Source organism: Stegastes partitus, unplaced genomic scaffold (assembly GCF_000690725.1).
Source record: "Stegastes partitus isolate 25-593 unplaced genomic scaffold, Stegastes_partitus-1.0.2 Scaffold307, whole genome shotgun sequence".
In the NCBI taxonomy this organism is placed as follows: Eukaryota; Metazoa; Chordata; class Actinopteri; family Pomacentridae; genus Stegastes; species Stegastes partitus.
In genome coordinates this window covers 265,854-282,445 of record NW_007578038.1, presented here as the reverse complement: position 1 = coordinate 282,445, position 16,592 = coordinate 265,854, and the positions used below count along the sequence as shown (strand labels likewise).

The window sequence follows — 16,592 nt, the reverse complement described above, 5'->3', positions numbered from 1 at the left end:
TTCATAGCTTCAAGCATTTGATCCTCTAAGTGGCAGAACACAAAAGGGGTTCATTACCAATGGCCTCCCCTTAGCCGGGGCCATGTTCCAACCACTCCGCATTCAAATTGAAAGTGAAATCCATTGAAACACTAATTCTCCTTCCTGACTGTAGGCCCACGAATGGGGACCTTTAGAAAATAGCTGTATAAATCTCCGGGTCAATTTGCTGGGGTCGGCACATAAGCCGAGGCTCTGCTCAGAAGAGAAGGCGCTATTGACTGAACACATTGCCAATGAGCTCTTGATCACGACTCATAAAGCCCTCATTAGAATTAAGTAGCTGCTGGGAAGTCTTCTGCTGTTCCAGGACCAAGCAATCACACGTGGAGTAAAAGCTCTGACACCCAGTCGCACATCCCCCGACTCGCCGGCTTTCGAGTTTATCGGAGACACCTGACTGAAAGTTACAGGGTGTTCCGCTCTGTTTGATGCATATTTGAAGCGCTGTCATCAAATTTTCAGCCGCTTGTTAAATACTTGAGTGGGGAAAAAAAAAAAATTCTCAGTGATTCCTCTGACAAGATGTGAGCAGTCTTATTTTATTGCTACTTTTTTTTTTTTTCTCGTCTCTGTCGCTGACGTTCACATGTGCCGATCCTGTTGCTGCCAGCACAGCACCTCTGTGTTAAAATCCATTAACTGGATCACGGCGTTCTGCCCCGGCAAGCCACGTTTAATGTGTGAGCGCATGAGGGAGCGAGAAATGGGAGGCGAGATAAAGAGAGACCCTCGTGTCTGGGCCTTAATCTCCTTTACCGTAACGTCCAGTTAGACAAAGCTGATTGGTCCTTTCACACTGGATATGAGGAGCTCTTTTTTTTTTTTACATTGTTTTTCTAGGACGCCTTTAAATTAGTTCTTAAAATTTAGCAGCAGCAGAAGAAAATGGATTCCTACGGAGTGGTGCAATTGATTACAAATATAAAAATACAGGTAAATTAACCATCTGCTCTCATGGGGATGACTGGATGAGCATAACATCGGCCTCGTAAAAATATGCACTGCACAATATAAGCTAAAATCATCACGTTATCGTCAAGGTTCATTCTGGAAAACGACTGAAATCGCCTTTCAAATGATCCATTGCCATGACAACTGCAGCACTCCATACACTTAGGTCTCCACTCGTTCTACTGTACGCTGATCGACCACAGCATTAAACCCCACTGAGAGGTGAAGAGAATAACATTGATTGTGTTGTTGCATCGGCACCTGTCAAGAGGTGGGATATATTAGGCGGCGAGTGAGGAGTCAGTTCTCCAAGCTGATGTGTTGGAAGCAGGAAAAATGGGATTTGAGGGCCGAATTGTAACAGCATCTTCAACACAACATTTCTAGATGTTTGTGTGTAGTGGTTAGTAGATACCAAAGGTGGTTCAAGGAAGGACAACCGGTGAAGTTATGGGCGTCCAAGACTGCAGGATGAAAGTGCTGAATACCTCACTGCTAGCTGGGTTAGAAAGGTATCAGAACTCACAGTAGGTTGCAGGTTGCTGTCCCTACAATGAGCATGTAAGCATTAGAGGAGCAATGGAAGAAGGTGGCTTGAGCATCATTTACTTGTGGAAGGGATGGAAGCAAGAAAGCCAGGAAAGCTACTGGAGGCAGCGTGGAAAGTTCTGAGTTCTGGCATCATAGTGGACTCTACTGTGACACGAAACACCTACCGAAACATAAGGGTGGCTTTCTGCTGCAGGAACTCAGGGCAGGTGCAATGTGGGACAAAATGTTTACAGGAACGTTCTTGCAGTCAGTCCCTTCAGGCTTTGTGTTTCCTTTTGTGTTTCGACTGCAATGTCAAATCAAAAGAAAAGGTAGTTCCTGGACATAACTCCAGTTGCATGAGCACATAGGAAATAGAACAAAGGAGGTTGGTTATGTCACGTATTTTACGATGANTATAGACTTGGGCTGATGACAAAATTTACATCAAGTGAATGCAGAAAGTGCAACACTCACCTTTATGTGATAATGTTTACTTTAACTGGAGATAATCCTGCGTTACAGAAGTCCAGATGGGGAAGAAATAAAAAGCACAGATCATCTGAAGATATTCATCCATTATCTATACACTGCTAAATCCTCACTAGGGTCGCGGAGGGGCTGGAGCCTACGTCTGAAGATATGAATTGTTAAAATTAACTAAAGGTGAAATAATCATGGCTGAATAAGAGCTGCATCAGTCTATAGCCATAATCCGACTGAACCACGTTGCTGGTGTCCATAAGCACTGACGAAAGTAAAGGAACGCAAAGCCCACATGACTTCAGAGGATTTGCGATCCTTAAAGAAATAGTTACTAAACTGGCATGTGCGGGACTCATGGGAGGTCATTAAACTCACCATCACTGTGTGTCATGTTCACATCATATGTTACATTTAATTTCACATACTGCACTACTTCACGTTTCTGTTCCATATTTGTCATTTCAGGCTTCAAAAACAGCGACCCCGACGACTACCAGAGAGTGGTACGTAAATAGAACTGTTAATTAATTCTGTTCGAGTTGGTTTTTTTTATGCTGCCTGCAAACTCGTCGCCCATCTGTATCATGAGATGTCTGCAGTGGAGAGCGTCAAGTAGATATAAAGGCATTCAGACTCGCCGCACACCATCTAACTCCCAAACCGTTTGCATTAAATGTGTAGATAGCTATAAAATGACTGCTTCAATCCCACAAAGAAACAGATTGTATTCTCAAGAACTATACATCCCGACAACTTTGCAGGGTACATTTGAAGAAGAACCTACAGAGGTATATTTACATGGCAAGTAAAAGAAAACAGATCTAGATTCAAAAAAACACTTTATACTTCATGGTAACATGATAAGTATGGGTTTTAACAGCAGTTTAAGTAGTTCTCTTGTGTGTTTGACAGATGACAGCTTATGACGTGTCACAGAGTCAAGAGCCAGACGATAAATAGGAGAAATAACTGCCATCAGCGAGAAATTGTGCTACATCTCAGTCTCGTAGAGATCGCTATCACGTCTCAGGATGTAACAGAACTACTATTGGCTGTGTAGTATTGGAGTATTGATAGTAGCTCATGGCTGCTACAGTCATGTCTGGCTGGTCGAACATAAATCAACACTGTGTTTTATGTTGCCACATGAGCGAGAGAGAGCTGAGTAATTTAGAAATTTGCAAACATAAAAGGAGCTACAGTCTGCGTTCCTGTCAAGCTGAATCTCAGACTGATCTGGAGCCATAATTTTTTTACCGGTGCCAGTACTAGAAGCCGCCGCTACTGCTGCTTCTAATGACGAATAGTGGAAATGTGGCTCGCCGAAGCAACCGAAACGATTATCTTAAACATCTCATCCAGAACTGAGTCAGATATTTGGGAACATAATCCTTCTAAAATGAGCACCACACATCTGTTTTTTCATCCCAGATATAGCCGTGAAGTTCCTGCTCTTAACCTGCACAAGCTGCACAACGCAACCCTAGTTAGGAAAAGTGTCGACTGGATTTCCTGACAGGCTGCACCAGCACAATGAATCAGCAACCAACTCGTTACCTTCCATTTCTGTCAGAAACGACTACTTGCATGACATAATGTGACCTATTATGATTGAAAAGCAGCTTTAAGAGCGCTCAAAAGGTCGACTTTCTGATCGGAATTCCTGCTTTCATGTCTCATAAAACATATGAAATCAAGTTTTTGAACAATCACTGCAAGAAACAATAAGTACAAATGTAAAAAAAATAAACCTGCAAGTTGGTTTTGAAGCAGTGATTTTCTAGTAATTTATCTATTCATTGCGGATGTCATGGAGGTACATTTAAGTCTCCCCCTATATGTAGGGTTTTTCTAATTTCTTGTATGATCCTGGAAGCTGCTGAAGGTTTGGCACCCAAGTCTTGCACATAAATGCGAGTTAGACGGTGTGCAGGAGTCTGTTTACAACTTTTGATGCGTCTCCAAAAACAGCTTCTGCCTGAGTGAACTCGCTGCTGATCATGATCTTGATTTACAGCCGCTGTGCTTATTTACTTACAGCGAGGTACAAAAAAAATAAAAAATAAAAAGTTGCTTGTGAGATCATTTTTCTCGCTTGTTGAATTGTTGATCTGGAAACTTCTTGGCGTCAAAAACGTAGGAAAAGGTTTCAGCGTAAGATCTGAGACCATCTTTTGTGTGATTAGAGCTGCCCTAATTGATGAAAATGGCGTAATAGGTGTCTGATAGTAGCCCCTCTACATTAATGGCTCATTACATATCCTCTTATAATCCATTTACACTCTATAATAGCAGCCCCTTTTCAGTCCATTCCAGAAAATGTTTGATTGACTGAACTGAAGACTGATTGGAGAGGGCTGGATTCTTCTAAAAAGCTCTGCCTTTGTGTATGTGCCTTTCCAGCTATTTGAAACTGCCAACAAGTACCATTTTTACCACAGCCTGGCCCTGCTGGGAGCTGCCCACTCTGGCAAACCTGCTGTGGTGAGTATGGACGCCTAATACCATCTCTCAGGGCTGCATGCACTCAAGTATGCCTTAAAACGGAACCAGTGTGTCAGTGTCACTCCGGTCTTTTCTGTCCGTCTTCACTCGGGGGATCAGTATTCCTTCGGGGCCGCAATTACAGAAGATGTTGTTTTGAACGAACCGTGGCTTATAAATAGCAACTTTAAAACGATTTTGTGCGACTATGGAAAGACGTTATGGGAAATATTGCAGAAGAATGAGCTCATTAGCATCTGTAGCCAGTCTGTGGAGTTTATTTGAAGCCTAACAATGAAAGTGGCGGTTTTAGTTCAAATAAGTGTCTGTTTAATCGCTACTGTTTGTCAAATGAGGCACCATTAATGAGATTATATCAAACATGTTTAGTGTGAAAAACTGTGATGACGTTCCCGCACGAAACCACAAGTAGTGCACAGTAGATGTAGGGTTATGGTGCCAATTGGTTCCCAAAATTTAAAAACTCAGTTTCCAAAGGGATGAATAAAAATGTTTAATTTCAGTTCTACTTATCAGGTCCTAAACAAACTTCACATACGCTAGTTTCTAATTTTGAGTCTACTGCCAACCTAACTTTTAAGGCCAATTCGTGCTTTGTCCGTGTCCACAAAGGTACCCATCAAAATGTGCAAGAGTTTGTGCGTGTAGCTCAAAATTGGTGACCACATACCGTGATTTCCAGACTATTGAGCGCACCTGAATATAAGCCGCACCCACTAACTTTAAAAAGAAAACAAATTTTGTACATATATCGGCCGCTCTTGTCTATAAGCTGCAGGTGTCCACGTTGTAACAGGAGATGTTTCCACAGAAAGATTTGTGAAACTTTTAGTTAAGTACGGACTGGTTAAATACACAAATATGTACCGTAAATGCTTTTTTCCAAACAGTGCCTGTAACACGGCTGGTTAAGAAAATAAAAACCACAGTAGCCTACCAGGAAAAGTCATTGATCGCTATCTTCATCTTCCTCCTGCGCACTAAAACCACTAAAGTTCTTCAGTGTCGGAATTGAACAGCCTCAGAATTCCTTCGTCACACACTTCCTCAGTCTCTCTTTCGTTGTCACTCTCAATGTCACTTTGGTCTTGAGGCAAACTCGTAAAAATCCATAAACTAGCCGCATCATTGTTTAAGCTGCAGTGTTCAAAGCGTGTGAAAAAAGTAGCGGCTGAATTTACGGTAGACTGTCTGCATTCTGACTTTGCATGTGCCACGAAAACAAGCAGTGCTTAAAATGAATGTTTGGTATAAGGAGAGACTGTACAAGGAGATTCTAAGTCATCTACAACTTTATAATTCAGCACTAATGCCAGACTTTGGAGGTGCAGCGATGGAGCCCAAACACAGTAGGGACGTTCTAAAGTCTCCAGAAATCCTGTGCTTTAGAATTAGTCGCTGACACAGTGCTGAAGCTCAATCTGCTGCTATGGTCTGTAAAAACCGCCCCGTGTGTTTTCCTGTGTTCACTGTGACGAGCACAGTCTGGTGGGGCCCTGTTGTCGTATGAACAAAGTGTATGCGTCCACTTATCAGCCTGACCATATGGAGGTGGGAGATCATGAATCGGCCCTCAGTCACATGAGCTAAAGGCCTTTGTGTCTTCTAATGCATGTGTCTGAATGAATATTCTTATTTAATCTACTCTGCTTGTAACAATAAATTTAACAAGGATGAGTTTGGGCTCTATTGTAACCATAAAGCAGCCAAGACAAACCAGAAAACAAACCACTGTCACCTGGGTTACCATTACTTTATCTAGTTCTAGTAAAGAATACAGTAGGACGCTGTCGTAAAATGACACAAACAGGGACTCTTAATTTCTCTTCTTTGGCAGCAAACGCAGCGCTAACAAACACATCTTCCAGACTGTCACTTTAAACTGTTTGTCATAAACTCCAACTCCTCCAGGAGACATGCAATTTGAACGTTCTCTGTTTAGGATTAAGCCGTCACTTCTTCATTTTTTAGTTCCAGCAGCCCCGTATTAGCGCACTCCCCCGTGTCTGATAATGTTATTATAGGCTGGCCAGTAATGGGAGAAAATTGGATATGCGCAAAGATTGTGGAGTAGATTAATTTGGAATTTGTTAAGGAGGAAAATCAATGCCCAAATAGGATTGCAAATTGGAGTAAGCCTGATATTTATTATACTAATTGATGAATATGACCTGTTGCAGTTGCAAGCAGAGAGATCACAAAGATCTTTTTTTTTTTTTTAAACTGCAAAAACAGAAATGAATGGAAGTGCTGGTGGATGGTTAAATCGCCCAAGTGGCAGCAGTTTGAGTTTAACCAAATCTGCTGAAAATGTACTGGCAATTTCAGAATCACTTCTCACATGGACGTTTTCTAAACAGTGTTTTAAATAACATCCAATTTGAAATAATTTTCAAAAAATCCTTGGGAAAACGGTGAGAGGCGCCATTGAAGGGGTACTTCAGCTTATCTGACAGCACCGCGGAGGCACGTCGGACTGAAAAGGTTGCTCCAATCTGAATGAAATATTGCGCATTGTCAGAGTTTGAAATGACGTTTTGAAACCAAAGCGGAGGCAAACATTTGGCCTTGACTGCTTGGAATGTTTGGACGGGCTTATTCACCATCCACAACTCACTTTTTCTGCAGCGTTACGTGAGTGGATGCGTAGTGTCACTTTACATCCACAGTATGTTTTGATGGAAGGAAGACCGGAGCAACTTTCTAAGCATGTTTTGTACAACGTGAACGCCATCGTGACAGTTTATTATTACCCTCACTCATTAAAAATGCTGCTTCTTGACAGGCCGGCACCATCCTGATCGCGGGCATGGGGATGTTCTGTGGCTCTTTGTACCACCAGGCTCTGACGGGGGACCCCGGCCTCCGCAAAGTGGCTCCCATGGGGGGCGTCGCTATGATCGTCGGCTGGCTGGCCATGATTCTCTGAACTGTGACAGCTCACATCTTCTCCACGGGGCTCGCTACGTGACACTAAACTGTCAGACTGCTAATGGATGAACTGGAGAGCTTGTAAGAGTTTTGGCTGAGGGGCAGCGCTGAGTTATAATGTCACCCATCCAACCGCCGCCTGCATCGGGTTGTGGGTGTCACCAGGAGATAAGGTCACAACAGGATTATCACTTTTCTACCATTGCTGTCTGTTTCTGACTGGTGCCCTTTGACTAATAAGTTAAACTGGAGAAGAAGGTGAATGCAGCGTTGATTGCTTTAAGAAGTTGTTGTGTTATTTTTAGTGGCATGTCGCGCTGGGAAATAAAATCACTAATAAGCTAATAGAAAGCACCAGTGTAGTAATCAAGTACAGACTCATCAGCATTTCATTTTTACTGTGTTTTCCTCTCCTGCACTAAATACAGTTCTTACATTTCTGTATATTTACACTGCGCAGGTGACCGAATACAGTAAAGATAAAAAAAACTAAATGTGAAGGATTGAAATTGAAATAAATATTTTTATTAAGCCAACTTTGTGCAGCTGTTCATTGTCCCCAGAGGATGAATCTTCGTCATGTTTGCTGTCAGCTCTCCTTTAGCCAGAGTTTTTTGGCTTTTGGATGAGTTGCCTTTACAATTTAGCACCGATATTCAGGGTCCCTAGATGATAAATCCAATATTGATCCCTTGTATTTTCTGTTAGCGCCACAGCCTTTTAAATTTTTACTTTCATTTATGGATACCTTCAAAACCTTGTTTCGCAGTTCTTTTCAAACCACTTCCTGGTCTAGTGTATGGACACGTATTCATAGGTGGAAGTAATGATGTGCAACTCTTCGTATTTGTAATTTCTCCTCTTCCTTAATTAAGCTGTTTACTGCGTAATCTGCTTTGTTGCTTTTATACGAAGTATACTGCAGCAGGCGCAGGTTTGGTTACATCCAAACGAAGCAAGAAAGACCTGGAAAAATAAAATCAGCTCCTGCTAAAACTAAACCAGAAGTTCAGAAAGTACTGATTATTTCAGCAAGTTTCAAAGGTTCAAAAGCATTTTTTAGTAGCTTTTAACACAATTCCTACGTTATCTGTATGTAGGTTAAGAAATAGTGTCACTAATCCCCTTAATTTGATCCATACAAGATTTCTCATTCATCAGAGAACTGTGTTTTGTTGAAAGTTTAAAAAAAAATCTTTATCGAGCTCCTGCTTTAAATGAATGCCTGATATTGATAATGCAATAAATTAAAAAGCAACCAAGTCAACTTTAAATACTTTGCACTCTTACTCGAGTATTATTATCACCAATAGGTTTACTTTTAGTTGAATAATATTTTCGTAATGCTTCTGCTTTTAAAAAATATGTGTTTGGGCTCACGAAAAAAACAGAACGACATTTTGAACAGGGTGCATCAATCTTTTTGAGTTCAAATTGTGTCCAACCAAAAAACTGAGTTATTCCTCTCCAATCACAGGTATAGTTACTCACCTAGTAACTGCCTAAACACAAGTTGATCATTCATAAAAAAAAATTATTTTCTGCATCATTAAAACAAAATTTGTAGGTGTTAGGTACTTAACATAATTATGAACACATGTTTTTAAGTTTGCAAGCTTAAAAATGAAGTTAACCCTGTTAAATATTCAGGCTGGAAGAAAAAATAAGTTTCCAAGCCCATTTCATAAAGTTACCTTAACTTAAACTTTATTTTAAGCTAACTACTGTAGAAATGTACATTTAAACTACACACAATATTTGGTTGATGCACTTACCAACAGTGTTATATCAGTGCAACCCATCAAAACAAAGTTTGCAACTTAAAAGATTTAGCTAAATCAGTAAATCACCTTTTACTTTTTAGAGTGCAGGTTTTTTAGTACCCTCTCCAGCCCTGCATGTGGATCAATGCATCCTCCACGGACTTACAGCTGTTATAATCCTCAAAAGCCAACTGATCACAATTGACTTCCACCAGTGCTACTTGAACTGGCATCCTCTCTGAGTGCTTTTCAGCAAAAAGGTGGATAAATCCATAGGATTCGCCACCTATGGCAGCTGAAAGAAATCGTGTCTCTTGCAGCGCCGAATGTCTTCATAGCTTCGAGCATTTGATCCTCTAAGTGGCAGAACACAAAAGGGGTTCATTACCAATGGCCTCCCCTTAGCCGGGGCCATGTTCCAACCACTCCGCATTCAAATTGAAAGTGAAATCCATTGAAACACTAATTCTCCTTCCTGACTGTAGGCCCACGAATGGGGACCTTTAGAAAATAGCTGTATAAATCTCCGGGTCAATTTGCTGGGGTCGGCACATAAGCCGAGGCTCTGCTCAGAAGAGAAGGCGCTATTGACTGAACACATTGCCAATGAGCTCTTGATCACGACTCATAAAGCCCTCATTAGAATTAAGTAGCTGCTGGGAAGTCTTCTGCTGTTCCAGGACCAAGCAATCACACGTGGAGTAAAAGCTCTGACACCCAGTCGCACATCCCCCGACTCGCCGGCTTTCGAGTTTATCGGAGACACCTGACTGAAAGTTACAGGGTGTTCCGCTCTGTTTGATGCATATTTGAAGCGCTGTCATCAAATTTTCAGCCGCTTGTTAAATACTTGAGTGGGGAAAAAAAAAAAATTCTCAGTGATTCCTCTGACAAGATGTGAGCAGTCTTATTTTATTGCTACTTTTTTTTTTTTTCTCGTCTCTGTCGCTGACGTTCACATGTGCCGATCCTGTTGCTGCCAGCACAGCACCTCTGTGTTAAAATCCATTAACTGGATCACGGCGTTCTGCCCCGGCAAGCCACGTTTAATGTGTGAGCGCATGAGGGAGCGAGAAATGGGAGGCGAGATAAAGAGAGACCCTCGTGTCTGGGCCTTAATCTCCTTTACCGTAACGTCCAGTTAGACAAAGCTGATTGGTCCTTTCACACTGGATATGAGGAGCTCTTTTTTTTTTTTACATTGTTTTTCTAGGACGCCTTTAAATTAGTTCTTAAAATTTAGCAGCAGCAGAAGAAAATGGATTCCTACGGAGTGGTGCAATTGATTACAAATATAAAAATACAGGTAAATTAACCATCTGCTCTCATGGGGATGACTGGATGAGCATAACATCGGCCTCGTAAAAATATGCACTGCACAATATAAGCTAAAATCATCACGTTATCGTCAAGGTTCATTCTGGAAAACGACTGAAATCGCCTTTCAAATGATCCATTGCCATGACAACTGCAGCACTCCATACACTTAGGTCTCCACTCGTTCTACTGTACGCTGATCGACCACAGCATTAAACCCCACTGAGAGGTGAAGAGAATAACATTGATTGTGCTGTTGCATCGGCACCTGTCAAGAGGTGGGATATATTAGGCGGCGAGTGAGGAGTCAGTTCTCGAAGCTGATGTGTTGGAAGCAGGAAAAATGGGATTTGAGGGCCGAATTGTAACGGCATCTTCAAAACAACATTGCTAGATGTTTGTGTGTAGTGGTTAGTAGATACCAAAGGTGGTTCAAGGAAGGATAACCGGTGAAGTTATGGGCGTCCAAGACTGCAGGATGAAAGTGCGGAATACCTCACTGCTAGCTGGGTTAGAAAGGTATCAGAACTCACAGTAGGTTGCAGGTTGCTGTCCCTACAATGAGCATGTAAGTATTAGAGGAGCAATGGAAGAAGGTGGCTTGAGCATCATTTACTTGTGGAAGGGATGGAAGCAAGAAAGCCAGGAAAGCTAGTGGAGGCAGTGTGGAAAGTTCTGAGTTCTGGTATGGTAGTGGACTCTACTGTGACACGAAACACCTACCGAAACATGAGGGTGGCTTTCTGCTGCAGGAACTCGGGGCAGGTGCAATGTGGGACAAAATGTTTACAGGAACGTTCTTGCAGTCAGTCCCTTCAGGCTTTGTGTTTCCTTTTGTGTTTCGGCTGCAATGTCAAATCAAAAGAAAAGCTAGTTCCTGGACATAACTCCAGTTGTATGAGCACATAGGAAATAGAACAAAGGAGGTTGGTTATGTCACGTATTTTACGATGACAACCTCGTGAGTTTAACTAGTTAGCTTAGAGACCTGCACAGTATTGTTTCAGAAGCACATATCAGGGAGTACGTAATATATCCATCCATCCAGCTATTATCTATACACGGCTTAATCCTCACTAGGATCGCGAGGGGCTGGAGTCTATCCCAGCTGACTTAGGCGGACACCCTGGACAGGTCACCAGTCTATCACAGGGCTACACTTAGAGACAGACAACCAAGCACACTCACATTCACACCTACGGACAATTTAGAATCACCAATTAACCTCAACATGTTTGTGTGGGAGGAAGCCGGAGAACCTGAAGAGAACCCACGCTGCACGGGGAGAACATGCAAACTCCACATAGAAAGATCCCACCAGGACGCAAACCGATGAACTTCTTGCTGCGAGGCAACAGTGCTAACCACAGAGCCACGAAAACGACACTGACAGAGGTACATCAGCGACACTTCTTGCAGACAAAAGCTCAGGTTGCCCTTAAACAGCTCACAAGTTCCTGTGGTGGTGAACAGCCTGTTGTTTCAGACCACTTATACCCCATCTTGGCAGCAGTTTTTCCCCGATTGCAGTTGCATCTTCAGGCAGGATAAAGCACACTGCAAAAATTGTTCAGGAATAGTTTGAGGAACATGACAAATGGTTGTTTTAGTCTCACATCTCAATCCAATCAAGCATCTGTGGGATGCGTCACAACAAGTCTGAACCGTGGAGGTCCCACCTCACTGCATAACACCACACCACCTTCAGAGGTCTTGTGGAGTCCATGCCTCGGAGCCTGTGTTGGATGCATGAGGGAGGACTGATGCAATATTAAGCAGCCCCGGTTATAATGTTGTTGCTGATTTGTGAAGAAACCTTGAATCTGTGTTTGCTGTGCGGAAAAGCATTTTAGCTTTATGAGGCTCCTCCAAGATCCCAATGCCAAATCTGAAAATTAAATTGCACACGGCCCGTCTCTCAGTTTGGAGACGCATGTATCGATCGCGCTGTTGTGAGACGGACACAGTTATTTAATAAAGTCAAAGAACAGCTTGAGACAGCGCCTGGACGTGGATGTTTCAAAGTGTGAGAGAGGGATGTGATCTGGACGTCAGGACGAGGCGCTCGGCTCCGCTGGGCTCCGGCCCAGTTTAACCGCCGCTTACTCCTTCTTGCATGGTCACTCAGTTTTACTGCACTTGCCAGATTCTTTCTGTTTCTGAGAGGAAAAGTTTGACATTTTGGGAAATACACTCATTAACTTTCTGGCAGAGAGTTGGATAGAAGATCAATACAGTGTTCATGAAATAACAGCAACTTTGTGAGCTAGCCTAACATAAAGACCGGAAACAGTTTGGTCAGCTAGCCTGGCACTGCAACAAAATCAGCCTATCAGAGCCTCTGAACCTTATTAATTAGTAGGAATTAATCAACCGTACATTTAGTTTGTTTAATATGTACAAAAAGTAAAGTGCAAAAAAAAATCACAATTCACCATTTCACGGGGATTCGGTGCCAGACTATTTCTTGGCCAGACGCAGTAATCTCCTGGAGTCTCTGCTGGTCATCTGGCAACCGCTCAGAGCCAAGAAATACTTGGAAAGCGCCACGCTTGCTGTTTACCCGTTTCCAGTCTTTATTCTAAGCTCATCAGCTGCTGGCTGGAGCTTCATATTTAACAGATATGACAGAGGTATCAAAGTTCTCATCTAACTCTGCCAGGAAAGTGAATAAGCATATTTCACAAACTGTCAAACTGTTCCGATGACTGATTTAACCGCTCCTCGTAGCAGGAAAAAGGCACAGTTGCTACTAATAGCATCATTGACAGCTCATTCAAGAGTCCCAGTCAGTCACGGCGGTGTGACAGCGAACCAGCATGCACAACACCAGGATTCTAAACTTGAGGCAGATTTTCCGACTGTGATGTATTAAAGTGTTCTTTCGTGAAAAAAAAAGCCCAGTGGGTGCATCTGGGATGATTTACATGCATCCTTTTTAAAACCAGTGATAATAATGAGAAAAAAAACATATTAAATCTGCTTTGATTCAGGGCTATAGAACAAAAAAACTTGGCGAGAATACTTTTTTTAGGCATTGTATGCTGCTGCTGCTGCAATCCACAGACCCAAAGAAAAGCAGGACGGTCTACACCCACTGCTGGAAAGTCTGTCTGGTTTTGCCTCAGTCTGTACTGTTGTGAGCATCAGAGAAAAAAGAAGCGCAGACAGAAATGGTAGATATTGTTAATTATACCTCCAGGGACACTCCTCTGCACTTCACAAGCGTTCCTCTGCTTTATTTCTCCACTAAAGAATATATTATTTAGTAAAAAAAACGCTCCCCCCCCTTTTCCCGTCTTGCCCTTTTCTCGTCTTACCCTGCAGACGAATTTAATTACATCAGCTCCTTCTGTTGGGGGGGGAAAAGGCTCCTTGTTCCATTGATTTCATGCTCCGAGTCTGTTTTGGTCAGAAAATGAAGCGAGCGCTTGTGCGAGAGTCAACGGTCATGAATGAGTAAGGTGATAGAGAGCTTATAGGAGCCGATGCGGATGGATGTGCTCTCTCCAGATCCTCCATCTAAAGACCTGAAAGAAACCCTTTCGCCCAGGCCATCTTACTTGATTACCCAGAGCTTCCTCCCTTTCATTCACACGGACTAGGGGGGGGGGACGCACAAATACCTGCCCACAGACACACAGGGGCAATATATTAAAGTGCATGCTTTATAATACACACCGCAGCGGTGCCAAATCCTCTCTCCGAGGCATCAATCAGGCCGCGGCGGCTCGCACACTGAAGCGGAATGACTGTAATGGCCGTCCCACATCCCGGTTCCCCCCCTCCTCTGACCTTTTCAAGCCACTTAAATGATGGTCAGCGCTATCACACCCTCAGATAGATGGCTCCCCTCACTTCAATGGACACCGAGGCCTCATCACTACAGCCCCCTTTTTCACGGCTTTAAACCCAATCATTTCACTTCAATCCGCAGCACCGGGGACGACGGCGATGCATCACAGGAGCAAAAGGGGATAGTGGTGGTGGTGGTGGTGGTGGGGGCAGCCATTGTATCACCATAACCACAATCAAGCAGCAGCCGTCTCGGAAAATAACTGGAATTGTTATTAGCCAGCTGGGAGACGGTATAGAGGGGAGGCTGGGATTATGTTGTGTAAATGATACTACATAAAGAGTCTTTAATGACACTGTGAAGGTTTACAACGGGGGGAATAAAAGTAATAAATAAGCTTTTCTTCCCGCAAGTGATCGTAACACTGCGTTATTAGAGCGTGGCACAGTTTTCTTAATTTTGCCAAATGAAATGAAGCAATCAAGATGTGATTTAAGTGGAGAGTCGGCTTTTAATTCGAGGGGTTTTAACAAAAATATTGCATTAACCGTTTAGGGATTATACAACCCTCCACGTGCAGAGGCTTAACTAGACAATCAGACGTTTAAAAGACGAGTCAGGATGGCCGAGCGGTCCAAGGCGCTGCGTTCAGGTCGCAGTCTCCCCTGGAGGCGTGGGTTCGAATCCCACTTCTGACAGAAACTTTAACTCCTGGTTCAATGAAGTGATGATTTCAAAGTGTTGTATTTGCTTCTGGTAGCTGGGAACTCTCAATATGAGGTCCCAATGCAAGTAAAGGAGGCCATGCTTAGATCTATGAGAGAGCAAAACCCAATCTACAGCTTGAGTATGTACTATTAAAACAAAAAAAATTGGACTTTGTTTTGTTGCGAAGTTCATCACTTCCTGTCTGGTAAACCACTAAATCTCCAACTATGATTATGAAGCCCGAAAAATACAGTCGACTCTACAATCCTGCAATAAATAACCACAACAGGCAGCATCCAGACGCTTGTCACTTAAAGATAAACGTCCTAGCGGGCTTTCTTCCCTGCGCCGCCCCCCAGCTTGGTTTATGCACACTTCGTAGGCGACCACATTTATACGTCACCAGTTTCGCAGTGATCTATGAGCGAGTCCCTCAGGAGAGTCGGACTCGCGGAGAGGGCGCCTGAGGTCGAAAAGTCTGCATCAGAGCCCTCATGCATTTAATGATTTGACAGCGGGGCGGCCCTGGAACGGAGAGCCGAGAATGCGCCTCGGAGCCCTTGAGTGTGGAGATTGGGATCGAGCCAGAGAGATAGCAGAAACTTAAGAGTGGCCAAATAAGCAATTTGGTGTGTTCTTTAAGAGAAGGAATGCTCTGGTGAGCTCAGCAATACCAAACGGAGGATCTTGGAAGACAACTAAAGTGGATGATCGCAGAATGTTTTCCTTGGTGAGGGAAAGCCCTTCACAGGTCAGGAAGGGGGAGAGAGGGAGATGCAAACTAACACTCAAGAACAGAATAAGCTGATTAGATTTAGCAAGAAAACAAGATGGAACAAGATTGTTTGGATGCCTGAAAACCAGTTGAAGTGAATCCACGTCATCTGTGAGAGACACTGTTACGGCATCGGGCATGTATGGCTGCCAGTGGAAGTGGGTCACTGGTGTTTACTGATGATGTGACTGCCGATAGAAGTGTCAGGATAAATCCTGAAGTGTGCAGAGCTGCACTTTCTGCACAGATTCAGTCAGAGGGAAGTGAGGACGGCGCTTCGCAGTGCAGATGGATAATGACCCTAAAACATACAGCGAAGGCAGCTTAAGCAGGCAAAGAAACGGAATGTTCTAAAGCGGTCGAGTCAGTCACCTGACCTGAACCCAGCTGAGCCGCTTTTCACTTACCGAAGAGAAAACCGAAGGCAGAAAGACCCACGAGCAAAGCAGGAAATAAAGGCAGTAAACGCCTGGCAAAGCGTCTCAAAGGATGAAACACAGCAGCTGCTCATGTCCACGGCAGCCAAATAGGACAAATAATTCTTATATTTATAATTGTGTTGGTTTGCCCAATTAGCTTTGAGCCTGTGAAAATGGAGGGAGTATGTAAAAAAAATACAAAATCAATGCAGCAGTTTTGTCAAAGCCCTTGAATTAAAGCTCTCCACTCACACCATGATTACCTCATTTCAGATCCACCGTGGTGCGCAGAGGCAAAATGATGAAAACTGTCACTGTTCAAGAAGATTTTGGATCTGATTGTAGTTGCTCATTAGCACTAATCGTCA

The 16,592-nt window shown here is 43.1% G+C and overlaps 1 protein-coding gene and 1 non-coding gene across 2 annotated transcripts; both read left to right on the top strand.

Moving 5' to 3' along the window:
• The first annotated feature begins 2,399 nt into the window (after positions 1-2,399).
• Positions 2,400-7,982, top strand: LOC103358394 (transmembrane protein 256-like). The gene is made up of 3 exons (XM_008283347.1): positions 2,400-2,513; positions 4,414-4,494; positions 7,301-7,982. Exons 1-3 carry the CDS (start codon positions 2,400-2,402, stop codon positions 7,442-7,444), a joined length of 339 nt encoding a protein of 112 aa, XP_008281569.1. The 3' UTR covers positions 7,445-7,982.
• Positions 7,983-14,937: 6,955 nt separating this feature from the next.
• trnal-cag (transfer RNA leucine (anticodon CAG)) lies at positions 14,938-15,020 on the top strand. The gene has a single exon. It is a non-coding gene; the product is annotated as a tRNA-Leu (tRNA).
• The last annotated feature ends 1,572 nt before the right edge of the window (positions 15,021-16,592 follow it).